This window comes from Zea mays, chromosome 2, assembly GCF_902167145.1.
Source record: "Zea mays cultivar B73 chromosome 2, Zm-B73-REFERENCE-NAM-5.0, whole genome shotgun sequence".
Taxonomy (NCBI): domain Eukaryota; kingdom Viridiplantae; phylum Streptophyta; class Magnoliopsida; order Poales; family Poaceae; genus Zea; species Zea mays.
Window position 1 is genome coordinate 40,137,261 of NC_050097.1, and position 15,735 is coordinate 40,152,995.

The 15,735-nt window shown below is 46.5% G+C and overlaps 2 protein-coding genes and 1 long non-coding RNA gene across 11 annotated transcripts; 1 reads left to right on the forward strand and 2 right to left on the reverse strand.

Annotated features, from left to right (window-relative positions):
* Positions 1-941, forward strand: LOC103646325 (uncharacterized). Its single transcript, NR_163836.1, has 3 exons — positions 1-260; positions 359-438; positions 549-941. It is a non-coding gene; the product is annotated as an uncharacterized lncRNA (long non-coding RNA).
* Positions 942-2,629: 1,688 nt separating this feature from the next.
* LOC100281680 (anthranilate phosphoribosyltransferase-like protein) lies at positions 2,630-5,537 on the reverse strand. The gene has a single exon (NM_001154600.2). The coding sequence runs from the start codon at positions 5,416-5,418 to the stop codon at positions 2,827-2,829; it is 2,592 nt and encodes an 863-aa protein (NP_001148072.2). The 5' UTR covers positions 5,419-5,537; the 3' UTR covers positions 2,630-2,826.
* A 2,490-nt stretch (positions 5,538-8,027) lies between these two features.
* LOC100193114 (uncharacterized) lies at positions 8,028-15,476 on the reverse strand. Of its 9 annotated transcripts, none has more exons than XR_561654.4 (6): positions 15,213-15,476; positions 14,961-15,140; positions 13,820-14,101; positions 9,925-10,533; positions 9,396-9,499; positions 8,028-8,541 (listed from the first exon to the last, which is right to left on the reverse strand). XR_561654.4 is itself a non-coding variant. In NM_001367012.1 (4 exons), exons 3-4 carry the CDS (start codon positions 14,090-14,092, stop codon positions 10,123-10,125), a joined length of 684 nt encoding a protein of 227 aa, NP_001353941.1. In that variant the 5' UTR covers positions 14,093-14,101; positions 14,961-15,140; positions 15,213-15,331; the 3' UTR covers positions 9,705-10,122. The 9 variants fall into 9 exon arrangements, 1 of the variants encoding a protein (NP_001353941.1); NR_159657.1 differs by having other exon boundaries at positions 8,065-8,541; positions 14,961-15,100; positions 15,213-15,366; XR_002266906.3 differs by having other exon boundaries at positions 8,310-8,541; positions 9,604-10,533.
* Between the last annotated feature and the right edge of the window lie 259 nt (positions 15,477-15,735).

Here is a 15,735-nt window from a genome sequence, read left to right on the forward strand (position 1 = left end):
GACGCGATTTCGTTTGAGTCCCCACCAGACGGGCGAAACCAACTCTCTGCGGCAGAGGGCGGACGGCAGAGGGTTTTGGAGCAGGCAAGCCTGGCTCTTCTTGTTCCTCCATCTCTTCCGTCGCCTTGCGCGTGTTGGCGGCTGCGTACGCGAGGCCGCCGCGTCTGGCCGGATGGCTCACGCGGCCGTCGTCGCCTTGCTCGCCGTCGCTGTGATCTTGGCCTGCTTGCCGCCGCCCGCCGCCTCGTCCTACCGGGGAGGTACGTAAAACGCGCGCCCGCGCGCATCGCAAACCAAACCGTGTTTTCTTGGTTCTTCCGGGCGCACCCAAAACCTGACGTTTTCGCCCGCGGCACAGCGGCTGCATTGCGACGGCTCGAGACAGCGGAGCCCATGGACACCGCGCAGGGCTTGCGGGAGAAGGCGGACGTGAACAAGGTAAAAATACAAAGACGCCCGCCGCCGTGCTGCGGGCTAGGGTCAAGGAAAGGCGGCTCTTTTTTCTGATGGTCTTTTTCGATTCTCCGGCTCGATCTTCCGGCGTGCAGGGCGCGGAGGAGGACCTGAGCACGACAGGGTTCGGCGCCGAGTCGGAGAGGGAGGTGCCGACGGGACCGGACCCCATCCACCACCACGCCCGGGGGCCAAGGCGGCAGTCGCCTTGATCGTCATGCGCGCGCGACACGGCGGCGGTGGATCCTCGCTTCCTGGAAGTTTGTGGTCTTGATCAGGCGGGCGTGAACCGGATTCCACGATGATCCTGCTCTTTCTTTGTTCTTAAATGTATCTGCCATGCACCTTTGGTTCTAATTCCATTGTTGTAGTAGGGAAGCAGCATCCACCTATCAACTATCATCAAAACCCCCCTATGTTTTGGCGTGCCAATTAGAGAAAGGGAATTACAGCGCGATTCATATAATAAGTGTGTACAATGAATTCCACGTATGAGTTGTTCTTTCCCTCGTAATTTTGTCATCTTGTTTTGTTGCTGGTTCATTCTTTGATTGATGTTCTGTCTGTGGTTGCTGGCTGGTTTGGTTTATAAATGATCGGCTTGCCATTGAACGTCTTTGCATTAATGCCTGATTGTTCAAGTTCATATTGTGGGATGGGAAGCAAGAACTTCCGTGTTTTTTTTTTCTGCTAATCCCGGAAGAAAGCAACTTTGTTCGGTTCGTTGTTTTGGCAGAGAAAGAAGTACGCTGTAGTGAGGACTAACTACTGTATGGGGCCTGCGCGCCGCTTGTCTTAAAGCTAAAAGGGGTTATTTTTATATAAAAATTACGAACAGGATCGAGTTCATGTCTCTTTATCTCTGGACTGCTTAGCTTGATTTGCTTTTATTTGCATCATTATCAGTTCTTCTTGCCCAAGTAAGGAATCAATATATTATATTACAATCACATTCAACAAAACTTTTTTCTGGATTTCATTGAAATGGGCCTCAAGTACTCAAAGTAACTGCATTTTACAACAACTTTGCACCCAACCAGTGAGGTACTAGATAGTGCTTGATTTATGTGATTTCTCTCAAAACAGATGTGTATGCAACTATGCATGCATGCATGATGTTTTTAAAGTTGTCAGATTAACAACAGCCTGCATGTAGTGGCTAGTTATGAATTTTGGCTTGTGTTATCAAGAAAATGAACTTGGTCACATGTTTGTTTCAGATTATAATCTAGAGACATTATATAATCCAACGTAAATAATCTAACGGGTAAACAAACACCTAGATTGTAGGTCCAGATTATATAATCTAATACCTATATTATGATATTCTTATAATCTCGTAAGAGTAGCTTATTTCAGATTATTTTTGGCAAAAGACCTAGTACTCATAGCTATGTACATCAAAATTACAAAATATATATCGTTTTCTTTTATCCGATCAGCCAAATCCCTCCCCCGATGGCGCTTCCTCCAACCTATAGATGGTCAAATGGGCCGGCACTAAGCACGGCACGACCCGTAATGCTTCAGTACGGTACGGGCACGATTCATATAGTATCAGTGCCGACACGACACAAGTCTAGTGTCGTGCTTGAGCCGCCATCACGACACGATGGGCTAGCACGAGCACGACACGGTTAGCCACAACTTACACCAACCGGTAGTTTATAGATGTGATTGTGATGTATGCACGTAATTGTAAATTGTTATTATTTTAAACATGATGAATTCACTTTATAATGATATAAATATTCAAGTTTTAAAATTATATATATAATCTTAAAGATCTTCTATATTTTTTGAGCTTTTAAAATGAAATAGTGACTGGGCTGGCACGGGCACTGTTAGGTGTTAGTGTCGTATAGTGCTGACACGACACGATTAGACACTATAGTGTAGTGTCTACGCCGCTAGTTAGACACTAGTGACGGTACAGCACGATACACTTACTAACAGTGAAATGCAAGACGGGAATCCTAACAGAAGTCTCTATAAGGCACGTGATTGTATTCTCTATCTAAGTTATGGAATGGTTGGTTTGATGAAATGGAGCTGGTTATTTGAGGATTGCTCAAATGTTGGTCATAGAATCTTTTAAGAAACTGATTTGTGTAAACTGAGATGGTTTTAAACATATCAATTTATATTCCAGTTTACTTAAAGACTAAGAAGCTAGTTTTCTCTAGCTAAAACCAGTTTATAAAAACTGAGACAGTTCCAAATACCATAAACCAGTTTCTAAAAACTGAAGATAAAACTGAATTCTTAAAAACTAGTCTTCTTCCAAACAGTTTTGGACCTTAAGTTTTTCCAGTACTACTATTGTTGAACTGAACACCAATACTCTCGCAAAAGTCGCACTGAAACTGCAGGCTACAGCATAGTGTCCGCCTGGGACGGCAGCCTCTTGAAAAAGTTGCCGGCAGCCGACGGCATCCGGCCCCGGAACCTCGGGTGGCGGAGCACGTATAGCCCGACGACGAGCGACACGACCCGGACCGGTGTGACGTAGAGCACGGCGGCGGCGACGAGGCAGAACGCCGTGAACAGTGCCGTGGCCCGCGGGTCCCTCCATGTGAGCAGGGATCGGATCCGCTCTCCCTGCGTCGCCACGTCTCCGACCACCGTCTGGATCCGCCCGGCCACGCTCCGCAGCCGGTCGTAGCGCAGCCGCACCACGGCGTTGGGCCTCGACGTCGGGAACGTGTCCAGCTCCTCGTCGAGTTCGTCGGGGTGGGTCGCCTCGGCGCACGAGAGCCCCGCGTCCATGCTCGGCGGCCGGCGCGGCCGGCGACGGTAGTTCCAGAGGCCAGCCGTGGACATGTACAGGAACATGGTCGGCAGGATGAGCTCCGGGAAGCACATGAGGGTGACGAAGAGCACGTGCACCAGGACCGTCGTCGCCGGGTTCTTCCAGCGGCAAACGTCGGCGAGCCACCGCACGGTGCTGGCCGCGCCTGAGAGGAGCGCCGTAACGCGGAAGAAGTTGGCCTTGCTCCGCCTGATGCTCCAGACGAGCGAGTCCGCGTCGAGCATGTACTCCACGACCTCCCGACGCAGCGGCGGCTCGGCCCGGCTCAGCCTCGCTGCCACGATGCTCATCGCCTGCCGCCGTAGGCTGTCGAGCTGCACGACGGTGAGCGGCTGGACGTAGTGCGCCTTGGGGAGGAGAGGCTGGCCGTACATGCGCACGACGCTGCCGAGCGTGAGGCAGGTGAGGCGCACGGCCAGACAGAGCTCGCCGTTCTTGCGCAGACCGGACGGGTGCAGCACGACGAGCGGGTGCGCGCTAGTGCGCGTCTTGTCCATCTCTAGCGTCGAGAGGCGGATCCTGACCTTGCCGATCCGCTGGTCTCTGAGGGCGCCGTTGCCAGCGCTGGCGCTGCCGAGGTGACAGTTGTCGAACACGGCGAGCGTGAGCACCGTGCACGGGTCGTAAACCTCCCACGTGTACTGCTCGTTCCACCGGGGGCTGCAAGAGTCCACCACGGTCCGCGTGCGCACCCACTTCTGCCCGTACTTGGCGACGCAGTACGCGTCGGTCATGCCCCGGCCGTCGACAGTCTTCATCGGCGTTAGCCCCTGCGCGCCGAGGACGCCGACTTCCAGCACGCCAATCGGCGGGCGCCACAGCTGCCGCGCGGTTGGGCGCGTGTCGCTGGCGTACATGGTTGGCTCCTCCATGACGTGATACGCGCCCTCAAGGCACGCACGGAGGTGCACGCGGCCGGCGAAGACGGCCGGAGCTGGACGCCCGAAGTGCTCCAGGCTAAACCACTGCGACTGGACCGGCCGGCAGTCCAACCGCTTCTCGAATATCGTGAGCGGCAGCAAGGCGCGCCCGACGATCTCGTCCTTGCCGGGGTGCACGCGGGCCTCGATGATAAGGACAGCCGGGTCTTCGAACGGCTCAGCCACGGCGAACACCAGCTCCTCGTTCCACGCGAGGTTGGTCGGACCCCTCGTGGTGCAGGGCCGAGTCCTGAGCACCGTGCCGCCGACTTGCACCTTGGCGAAGACCTCGGCGTGCCGGCCTTTGTCCGGAGTGGCGCAGGCACCGGGCGGCACGACGTCCTGAGCCTCGAGCACGCCCACGCGGAGGTACCACAGCTTGGGCGTAACATACACCTTGGACCGCGTGTTGTGCACGGCCGCGCCGCCGTCACCGCCGAGAACGGAGGCAGCGGTGGCGTGCCACGCGTCCGGGAACGCCTCGTCGGCCTGCGTGCCGACCCAGACGGCAAGCATGACCTCACCGTTGGCCACCATTCTGCCACCAGCACTACCCTCGAGGCGGTACCACTGCGGCGCGAGCGGGCTGTCCGGCGGCACGCGCACGGGCGCCTCGGCGATGTCGAACGCGACTCTGCCGACGCAGTCGTCGCGCCCCAGGGCGTCCCTGTCCCTGACGAACACCTCGAGCACCGTGGCCTGCACACGGTCCCTGGAGAAGGCGAACACCAGGTTCCACTCGGGGCTTTCCTTCCCCTCGCAATGCCGCGTGGCGCCGCGGTAGTTGTCGACGCGGACCTCGACGTAAGGGCGGCACCCGCCGGTCACGGCACTCGCCGGGAGCCCGCGCACCTTGACAACGCGCACGTACAGGTAGTGCATCGTCTCCACGAGGTCGTAGGCGCTCGCCAGCCTCTGGCTCTCACCTGACCCCGAGCCAAGACCGTCCGGCCACCCGGTTCCTGCGCCGCGTGGGCTAGCGCTTCTGCTGCCGCCGGCCGGCCACTGCTCCTTGACCTGCGGAGCAGGCGCGGCGTCCTTCGCCTTGTGATCCTCCACACTCACTGGTGGCGCCTGAGCACGGAAGACGTACGGATACGCGTACGCCATGGATGGCGAGGCTGGCAAGATGGCGGCGCCGGCCGCCGATGAACGTGCCCGCCTGTTAGTTAACCGGTCGGCTTCCCCGTCGCCGGCAAGGAAAGGCATGCAAGGTGGCACGAAGGAGTACATGCGCTTCGTTGCAGAAGCTTGAAGCGAATGCGAGTACAGCGTACGGGTTGTGATGGAAAAGGTTTGCGAGATATGGAGAGAATAAAGATGAGGTCATGTGATGTGATGCAGGGTCAAGGTGCATCTGCTTGGATTTGAGTAGGAGCTAGGATGAGGAAAGACTGGAAGAGGAGTGCTGGTGAAGCTGACTGTATGGCTGTATGCGGTATGCCTGTATCTGCTGATTCGCTTCTGTATCCTGTATTTCTGCCCGAGTAAATAATCACTGGCGATGAAAGACTCAATGCTGATCTTAATTAAAGTTGATATCATCATTCTTGATGCATCTATGACAGTCAAGGATCTTTTCTTAATACTTACTTATCTGTGGAAATTATGAATTTTTTTCCGGTCAATGGAAATTATGAAATGAAACAAACATTGTCGGGTTTGGAAGGTAAAGTGTTTAGCTGCCTAGCTCGTCTGTAACATGTAAGATTGAATTCTATAAGCGAAGAGAGAGAAATTTTCCTATAATAAATAACTAGATGTCTTATTCAATGATATTTTATGGGATTGCTCACCTTAAAAAATCATTGACTCAAGAGAATTTGAGTTTTCAAACTAGCCATATGCATACATAAAAAAATGTTGTCATGTAATGTTTCATGAATTCGGAAGTTGGTCTTCAACGTAGTAGGGGGAGGGGGGTGAAATCAGATAACAACGTTTACATGTGATCCAGAAAACAAAAGGTTCTCAGCTGGGATATATACTCAATTATTACGTGATGGAACCAAGAGGGGGAAAAAGAGCAAAGTGCGTATTCAACTAGAAAGCAAAAGCAATTCAGAGGCTTTTTGTGGCCTTGCTTGCTTTATTAACCAAAGAAACCCCTTTCTCTTATTTTATTTTTCACACTGGAGCTTTAGACCCTGTTTCAATCTCGCGAGATAAACTTTAGCGGCTTTTCTTTAGCTACTTTTAGCCATTTGTAAGCTAAACAGGAGAGCTAATGGTGGTAATTGAAGCTAAACTTTAGCTCTTCAATTCATATAGCTAAAGTTTAGCAGAAAGCTAAACGTGAGATTGAAACAGGGCCTAATCTCCTCGTTGCAATTGAAGTATACTATTGACCGGTGGCAATGACGGTGTGCTGTGGGCTTACGGCATTTACATTTTGTTCGCTCACGTTCGGCAGCAAACCCCAGCTCAGTGTAGGGTCTTGTTTTCTTTTTTTCAAAAAGAAAAAAAAAGCGATCTTCATTCAGGCCTTGCCGCCTTGGGACCTTGCTGGTCCCTTGGTTTCTTGGTTCTTTCTTAATGTTTCAGCATGGCAAGGAGCCTCTTTTCCTCTCGTTTTGCTCACTGCTCTTAGTATAGTTTATGCCTGCTTTACAAAGGTTACATGCTCCCATTTAGGGCTGGAAACGAGCCATGCTCAGCTCGGTAAACCAACGAGCTCGGCTCGGTCAATTGCGAGATGGAAAAAAGTGGTTCGACTCGGGCTCGTTCTCGCGAGTCGCCATGTTAAATCCTATTTACAGCAAAAAAAATATTTTTATCATATATAAAATTTAAAACTATGCAAAAAAATCTGCCAACATATTTTAAGCTATATCTAGCAATAAGTCCATACAAATTAAATAAATAAATTGATAACATATTAATGTAATGGTGTAATAATATAACACGTGACATTGGCCACGTCTCGAGAGCCTGACAGGCTAAGCTCGCTACTTGATCGAGCCACAAAAGCAGTCTCGACTCGGGCTTGTTCAGGCTCGCGAGCCTCTCCAAACCGAGTTGCGCCTGAGTGAGCCCGAGCCGGCTCACGAGCCTCGAACTTTTTTTCCAGCTCTACCGCTTGTCCGAAAATATGTGATTGTATTTCTTTACTTTGAAGAAAAATCATGAGGCCTGGATATTATTATCACTGTAGTGCTGAAAGGCGACGGTTGGCGCCGATTTGGTCACCAAACACTAGAATGAATTGTCTGACTGTACTTGGCACCTTTAGATAATGTAGGGTTAAATAAAGTTGAAGATTTTGAGTATGATGTCCACCCCATCTTTGGAGCCAAACAGTAACGAACCCTGGGACTTTCTCATGATGAGCAATATCTTAGGTTCGGTTCTGCGAGATGGACGGTGGCGGTGGTCCACGACAAGTCACCGAGCAGCCTGACAGTTCTCCCTGCGGCGACACGGACGATCTGTAACACGAGGTTAGACGATCCACGACCTAGCAACAGAAGCAGCTTCTTTCCTGTGTCGAGCCAAACGGTCCACGCTCTAGGTCGCACGATCCACGACGCCTCGGGGTCGTCTTCTTCCTTGCAGGAACCTAGATTCCACCCCCTTGTGGAAGATATCTTATGGTGCTCCAGGTCGATAGGTGGCTTGGAGCGTCCCCAGACAATGTAGAGTCACCGATGAATTAAGAGATCAAGAAAGAGATCTTGAGTGAAAGAGGCAAAGTGGATCTTGCCCCTTACAAGAGATAAGATCATAGGGTCATCTTGGAGTCGGGTCAGCCAAAACGGATCTAGACGACGTAGAATCGAATAGGAGTGGAGATGGATATGTGGTAAGCAACAACAAAAATTGTTACATCTACTCCAAGGATAAAAAAGGTAAATAAAATAGATTGGTTCAATTAAATATGTTCAGAGATTCTCAATCAATCATACTCATTCATATATGTAGGGAAGGTCTAGACCCATTTCTATACGATAGACTTACATAATTAGATAGATAACCACACACAAAATAAGAATAATCGCCCAAGTCAATCTGATAAGGGAGGCACGGACTGTCCACCACTTTTGGCGTTTAACAACGACCAGCTTAGGGTGTACCATGTGAATCAGAGCACACGTTCTCTCTGCACTACAGACTCTACAGTGCGGTAGTTTAGTGATAGATCATATTAACGGTATTCGGATGTTTTTCCTCTAATTTAAATGGGCTTCTGTTACCTCCTGAGTCCTGACGGGGACATGAGAAAAACAACCGGGCTATGTTTCAAATTGCAAAACTGAATGTTTTGTTCTGCAAGCGATTGCTTGCTCTGGTCTTCCCTTTTAAGTCATAACAGCACGGCCCATCATTTGCTGTGCTTCCTGATGTCCCGTCGATCTTCTGAAATGGACAAGGTATGCAAGGGTAAGAATCAAGGTCGGCTATATATCAATGATTTTAGAAAATTAAACATTATGGGGAAGAAACTCACTCATCCTCATCCCCTAATAGAAGAATTATCTACGAGGAATCGAGGATCAAGTCCCGATTGCCATCTCTAGATATACATGAGTATAGAAGAGGGTATAGATAAATGAAAAGAGAAGGAGATTTTCTCGACCTGCGTGACCTAGGTAAGACTACCCCACGATATTATATTAAGAAGACCTTGGTCTAGCTGATATGCTTTAGCGGCCTTTAAAAGAAAATTTTGTTGTTAGTTTTAGAATATTTATAATACTCAATAGTTAAGGAATCTGACTACATTAGTAATTAGGGAACTGCAAGGGATTCATTTTAACGCATCAGATTCTGCTAATACATATACAGAGAAATATAAACAGTAGTTAGGTAACCAAAGGCTTCTCGGAAGATTAAAATGCAATTTTTCAAACAAGTGGATTTAGGAAAGGAGCAAATCATGGATGAAGTCCTTTGGCCACTGAATTTCAACACACCAAAAACAGGACTTTGGACTTGTATGCTGATGGCAACTCAATATACAAGCATGTGACTTTGCACAACTGAACAGTCTCCATTTTCCTCATTTGTTTGAAGACTCATACAAGCCTTTAAATTACCTTATCTGATAATTTGGCTTTTATTAGCATTGACAGTGCTGCCAAATTATATTTGTAGCTATATTGCCAGTGGATGCTTGAGTAAAAAAAAATCTCAATCAATTTTAGGATCATTGAGATTGAATTGCAAGCAGGTAGGTTGTAAGCAAGCAAAACACATGGCTAGATCATGACCTGAGCTATCATGTGCACGACAGGAAGGTGAATTGGTCAGGATTCTCAGTCCTCGTTGGTGCCATTGAGCTTCTGTTGTACAAGGGCTACCAGCCTAGAATGCACTGCAGGAAAACAAGAAAACATATATGAACCTAAAGGAAAAATGTGAATAAAGATTTATTACAATGCCAAAGGACAGAAACAGAACATAAGTTCAAATAAGCACCATGTTTGTAGTTCGGTTATGGACCTTACTCCTGACGAACAAGGTTGTAAAAAGCATCTGACACTAGGAGCTTAGAGATCATGACCAAACACCTATGTCATGCATAGATACTATGCTAAATTTCTCATGGTGCCGACTGGCTTACATATTGAAGTTCATATAATACAAGCGGCCACAACAGAAAATATTCATACACTAGTGGTTATGGTATTAGTGGCTTAGTGCGGCAGAAAAGTAAATTAAAGATTTATTTGTTCAACGGCCCACAGGGATACACAGAAAAGTATGCATACATCAGCAATAGCATGAACCAGATCACACCTCACACTAGTAGCTGCAGTCCTAGAACCTCAAGCAGAGAGCCAATGGCTTCCATATTCTTGTCCTCGAGAAGGGAACAAGGAATGACCGTGAGCATCACGCCACGGCAAGTATTGGAAGAAGAGCAGCACAGACAAGAGGAAGGAGGACAAGCCTGAGGTGGACTTTCTCTTCCCCCAGCAAAGTACAGCAATAAATTCATCGCATGGACATAAGATTGCGCCTTTGGGTGGCCCTCCTGGAGGCCTGGGCAGCCCTCGATGTTCGCTTCAGGTTTTTCCTCACCAACTTCTCTACCTTCTCTATTGAACCGGAAAGTTTCTTGTCAGCAAGGGCAGGATCCATTGGTTTGGATGGAGTATTCAATGAGCCTTCTGCTGCCAAAGAAGACACATTCAAATTGTCATCAGCCAAAACAGTAGCAGGGTTTGCTACAGCTTCTCTTTCAGTTGAGCCGGAGCCAGATGCAACAGCATGGGAGGCTTCAGCAATGTGAGCATCCTGCTCTGCTTGTGCTGGAGTAGTCACGTTCACAGATTGTGAAGACTGCTCGATCCTTTGGCTTCGCTGCTGAGCTGCAGCAATCCTTGAACGACTTCTCTGAATAGCCTGCATGGAAGCCAGTCAGAATAGGGTGGAAGCTAGCAAGGGAACAAATATACACTGAGGGCTAGTTTGGGAGGCGGTTTTGTGGCTGCCAAACTAGCCCTGAATGTGTAGTTCAGCTTTTGTAGAACTACTGAAAGAGAGCAGGCAAGCCATTCAGACTAGGGTGGAAGCTAGCAAGGGAACAAATATACACTGAATGTGAGACACTGCTTCGAACCATGACCTTGCGACTCAAGTGAGACAACGCTCACCATTGCACCAAGCTCGCCCCTCTTTGTAATGAACTAATCGTAATGGTTAAGGCTTCCGAGTAGCACCTCCAGGTCCTGGGTTCGATCCCCTCGAGGGCGAATTTCTGGCTTAGTTAAAAAATCCCCTCGTTGTGCCCCGCCCGCTCTCGGGTTACGTCCTGCGCGCCACCCTCCAACTGGGTTGTTGCAGAGTGAGCGGTGACGGCCCGCTAGTGATGAGGGGCCAGTGTTCGGAGATTTTCTCGGCCGGAACAATGTTTCGGTCTCTTCTTAATATAATACCGGGAGGGCGGTCTTTCCCTCCCCGGTCGAGTTTTTTTGTAATGAACTAATGATGCAGGGATAAACTTTAGGGTGCCCTAACAGATGGACTGAAATATTGGTAAACATGGCTAAGTGAAAAATCGAAATTTCTTGATAGCATAGATAAACTAAAATCTACCTTATATTTTCCAAATTATAAATCGATATGGTCGTAGCAAACCTTTTAAAATTTGACCAAGTTCATATAAACATATATTGGCATCTACAATACCAAATAAGTTCACTCTCAAGACTATTGCATAGTGGGTTGCATGGTGGTGTAAATGTCAGTACAGTTTAGTAGATTTGGTCAAAGTTAGAGAAGTTTGATTTAGGACAAAGTCAAAGTGGCCTATAATTAGGGATGGATAGAGTATATTGTTCAAATATAAGTGAATTGTTCACCACTTTATATCAACTTTAAGTTTTTTGGTTGAATTGGTTGGTACATGCAAATTAATATGGTATCAAAGATAGAGATCTCGAATACGAATCATAATTAACGCAATTAAATAAAATAATTGTTGATTGCTCATATTCCAAGTTTGAGGTCTAATAGAGGCTCTACGTGAAGGGGAGTGTTCGAATATAAGTAAATTGATCATCTATTCCTACCAACTTAAGCTTTTGAATTGAATTGGTTGATGCATGTGACTTAATATATACAACTAAGGTAGGTATAGCAGAGGAATTACTGAACACAGATGGTATGCACTTAAAATGCAGATGTGATAATAAACATACCATGCATTAAATTTATAACAGAATATCATGGTAGATTCAGAGTTCAGACAACTATTTAAAAGTAAAATGTTCCACCCCACAAATGCCCCATTGACAATGCAGTTGGAACTAGGTCCATCTTATTATCAGAGCAATACAATACATCATAAGAATTTTAATATCAGTCATACGTATTCTACACGAGATGGCGATGAGAAACAAAGCAGTGAAGCACGAGATGGTGAAGTATAGCTTCTACTCCGATTTTAATGTTAGGCCCCATTTGTTTCGTTGGAATTGAATTTCATTCTAATATCATGATTTAGACACAAACTAATTAAGTTAATATATTTGTATTTGTAATATATTTGTATATTATCCTAAATCATATGAGAGAGATAGTTATACACTACATTTATGCTAGATAGAAGCAAGTAGAAGAATATGTTATAAGTTATACATTAGAAAAGTAGCATGTAAATCTATAGAATTAATTTTCATCTCTCACCCCATGAATTTGAGATAGGCTTATATATAAACTTTGAAAAGTTGTGGAATGTCACATTATAAAAAAATAGACTACTCCATTAACTAGATTCTAATTCCTCAAAATGAAAGGAAACAAACGGAGCCTTAATGTAATTCAACCAGCTTGTTGAGTCAAATATTTTCATTGGATCCATCAAAAATATACTAAAAGTTTATGGGCACTAAAAAGTAGGAAACTGCACAACAGATTTATCATAAATATCAATCAGTTAGAGCAACTCCAATTGACTCTATATTCCTAATTGCGAGGAATAGAGATTTTGGTTCAAAAAAAGCCTCCAACAGTTTCTTTAAATGGTTATCCAAATATAGACATCTTCTATTTCAGATTTCTCACTAGCCAAAGTTAGAAAATAAGAATATCTCTCTAGAGTGCAAACAAGATATAGAAAAGTTGATGGAAAATATAGAAAGTGTTTTATGCAACTGACTCCAAATGATAATTTTGAGAGTGAAATTTATAAAGACTCTTAGAAATGCTCTTACTCCTAATTGGTACCAACAGTACTATATGGTTGGACCTTATGACATAAAACAGACAAATTAATATTTTCAAAAGGATCAATGATAGCAGTCAGAAGCTAAATTAAGCATAATGTGCATTGATTTTGCAATAGAATAACATGATGGATATAAGCAAGTGAACATGTCCACCAGAAAATGACTGTTCATAATATTGGAAGTAAGCACAGCTTATTATTTGAACAATATTTTAGAAGAAATTCAGTTTTGTGCAATAGTAAAAGCTCAAGATGGTGAAATGAAGCTTGAATTCCATTTTGAATGTTACTGCAATTTAGCAACTTGTTGAATCAAACATTCTCATTAGATTCATTTACACAATCCCAAAAAAAGACACCAGAAATTCAGGAATGTACTGATTTATAATCTATCTCATTCAGTTGCATGCTACTGGCAGTACTATAAAGTTGGAGCATACTACAGAAAAGAAAAGGAAGTAATATTTTGTAAGGTCAGAATTCATCAGCCGAAATTGGTAAATCTGGCTGTGCCAAACAGCCAACCATAATAACTTAAAATTATATATCAACAGCGTGCTTTTTACTCTACTTGGCACTAAACACAGATAATGAGTCTAGATATGTAAAATTAGCAGGGGACTAACTCTGATAAGATCTAAGTGATGACCATGACAGCAAAAAAAATTGCCACAGGTTCTTTTCAGCATTATTGTTTGATCAAAATGTTCCCATAAAACTAGCGACTAAAAGCACATCACGGCACTTCACTAAAACCATCAGGTAATTGCTTGATTCTGATGAAATCCAACAAAACCACATAGGCATGAATTGTACTCCTAGAAATCAGCAGGCCAGCTACAATACAATCACAAGATGCTTTCCAACAACAAATCCCACATCATAAAGCATGTAAGCATTGAAACAATGAAACCTTCGATAAGTTAAATAGCTCACATCCTAGTACTGAAGTATGCACACCTTTGCAATGGCCGTAATATCACGGAGCGGCGTCCTGGGGTACCATCCAGGAAGCGGGCTCCTCTTTGTCGGTGTGACCCTCAACGCCCAAACCGGCAGCAGGTTCTCCTTGTTCCTCGAGGGTGAAATATAACGCCGCGCCAACGGCTTCCTGACACCCCTCACCGCTAGGGCTCCCGGCGAGGCCACCCTCCTGATAAAGAACCCTCCACCACCAACACCACCAGAAAGGTCAGCTAGGTCCTCACTCCTGCCGTCCCTGGACTCAGGCATCTCGGGGCTCTGCAGAAAGCATGCGGCCGAGAGAGATTGGTGAGCACCAAAATAAACACAAATGGGAAGGCAGCAACCCCAAAAATTATCGCATTCTTGGCTTGCCTGGTCCAAATACTACTACTGCTCCTGCCACTAGGTTCACGGGAAGCAGCACCCTGAATCGCATCAGAACACCAAGAAATGGGAGGGGAAGGGGCTGAATCCTAAAACTTCCTCACGATTAGGTCGTCTGGATATCCAACCTAGGCACCTGGGACCCCTGATGGAACTAGCACTTGCTATCCAGTAATAGACCTAGGGCAAATCTCATGGATTTGGGTGCTTCAGGCTGTGGTGGCGGGGGATCTAATTCAAAGTGGAAGAATTGAAACGGGGAGATGGGCGGGACGCTCAAATTTTGAAGGCGGAGCTAAAAAATTTCCAGGCACATGTGGGCCCAACTCGATTTGAATCGCTGGCACCTTTGCGCTTGCACATGCAGCACGTGCACTCCATGATAGGTTTAATATCTAATCTAACCTTTATTTGCCAAATCGAATCTACATTTTCCGGAAACTTAATCAGGTTACAGTGGCACATCAATAATTGGCATCAGCTCTTAGAATTGGTTCAAAAATTTCTACAAATATAACAAAAAATGTAAACTGAGGCTTCAGGCAAAAAATCAATATCACGACATATATTTATATTATACTGGCTTCAGCTGTGGTAGGGAGATTAAGCGTAGATGAAACGTGGTTAATCGTTTGTGTCTGTGTGAGCAAGAACAGGGAGCAGTGAGGAAGGCGCACGGCTTCGAGCTCAGGGTCCGCTCTCTGCCTCGCAGCCGTCGGGGTGACGAACGGGGATTTGAGTAAACACCCACCAGATTGGGAGGGGAGCAGCCACTAGAGTGGAGCAGGGCGCCGCAGGTAGAAAAGGATAGCAGCTGTAGGAATCGAGCAAGGCCGGGGCGCCACCGGATCGGGATGGTAGCCGCCGCCGCCGCAGTCGAACAGGGCGCCGCTGGATCGGAGAGGGGAGCAGCTTCTGGTGTCAGGCAAGCCTAGCAAGAGAAAAGGATGTGCTGAGGAGAGATGGGTAAGACGGAGAGCGGGAGGAGAGTCAGGAGACACACCTGGGTTTGCAACGGTAGTTGGACGGAGCCCAGGGCGGCGCGAATGCGGCGACGGCGACGTCACTTTCTATGCTGCAGTTGCAGGAGCGAATCGTAGCCGCGCAAATGGTTCCCGGAGGATTTGGAATGGAGGGAGGAGCAGAGGATTTTGAGGGGAGATGGAGGCGATTTTGGGAGGAGGCGGGTGACTTGAACGTTTTCACTTCCCGCCCCTCCTGCAATCCAAACTTTCGGAGTTTTGGTGCTAGAACGAAGCTGGCACGCGCCGCACCGCGCCATGGCAAATTTTCGAAGGAAATAAACAGGGGCTAAGGATTACAGTTAGCGCAACTCCAATAATTCTATAAATAATTCAATAAATCTTAAATTTAATAAGTAACTAAAAAAATATTTCTCCAATAATTTTCTAAATAGACTTATTATATTTAGTTATTTATTATCCAACTATATTTACTCTTGATGTCAATTTCTTCGTACTCGCGTGATTATTTTTTTCCATTCCCACACAATAAGGTTGCCAGGT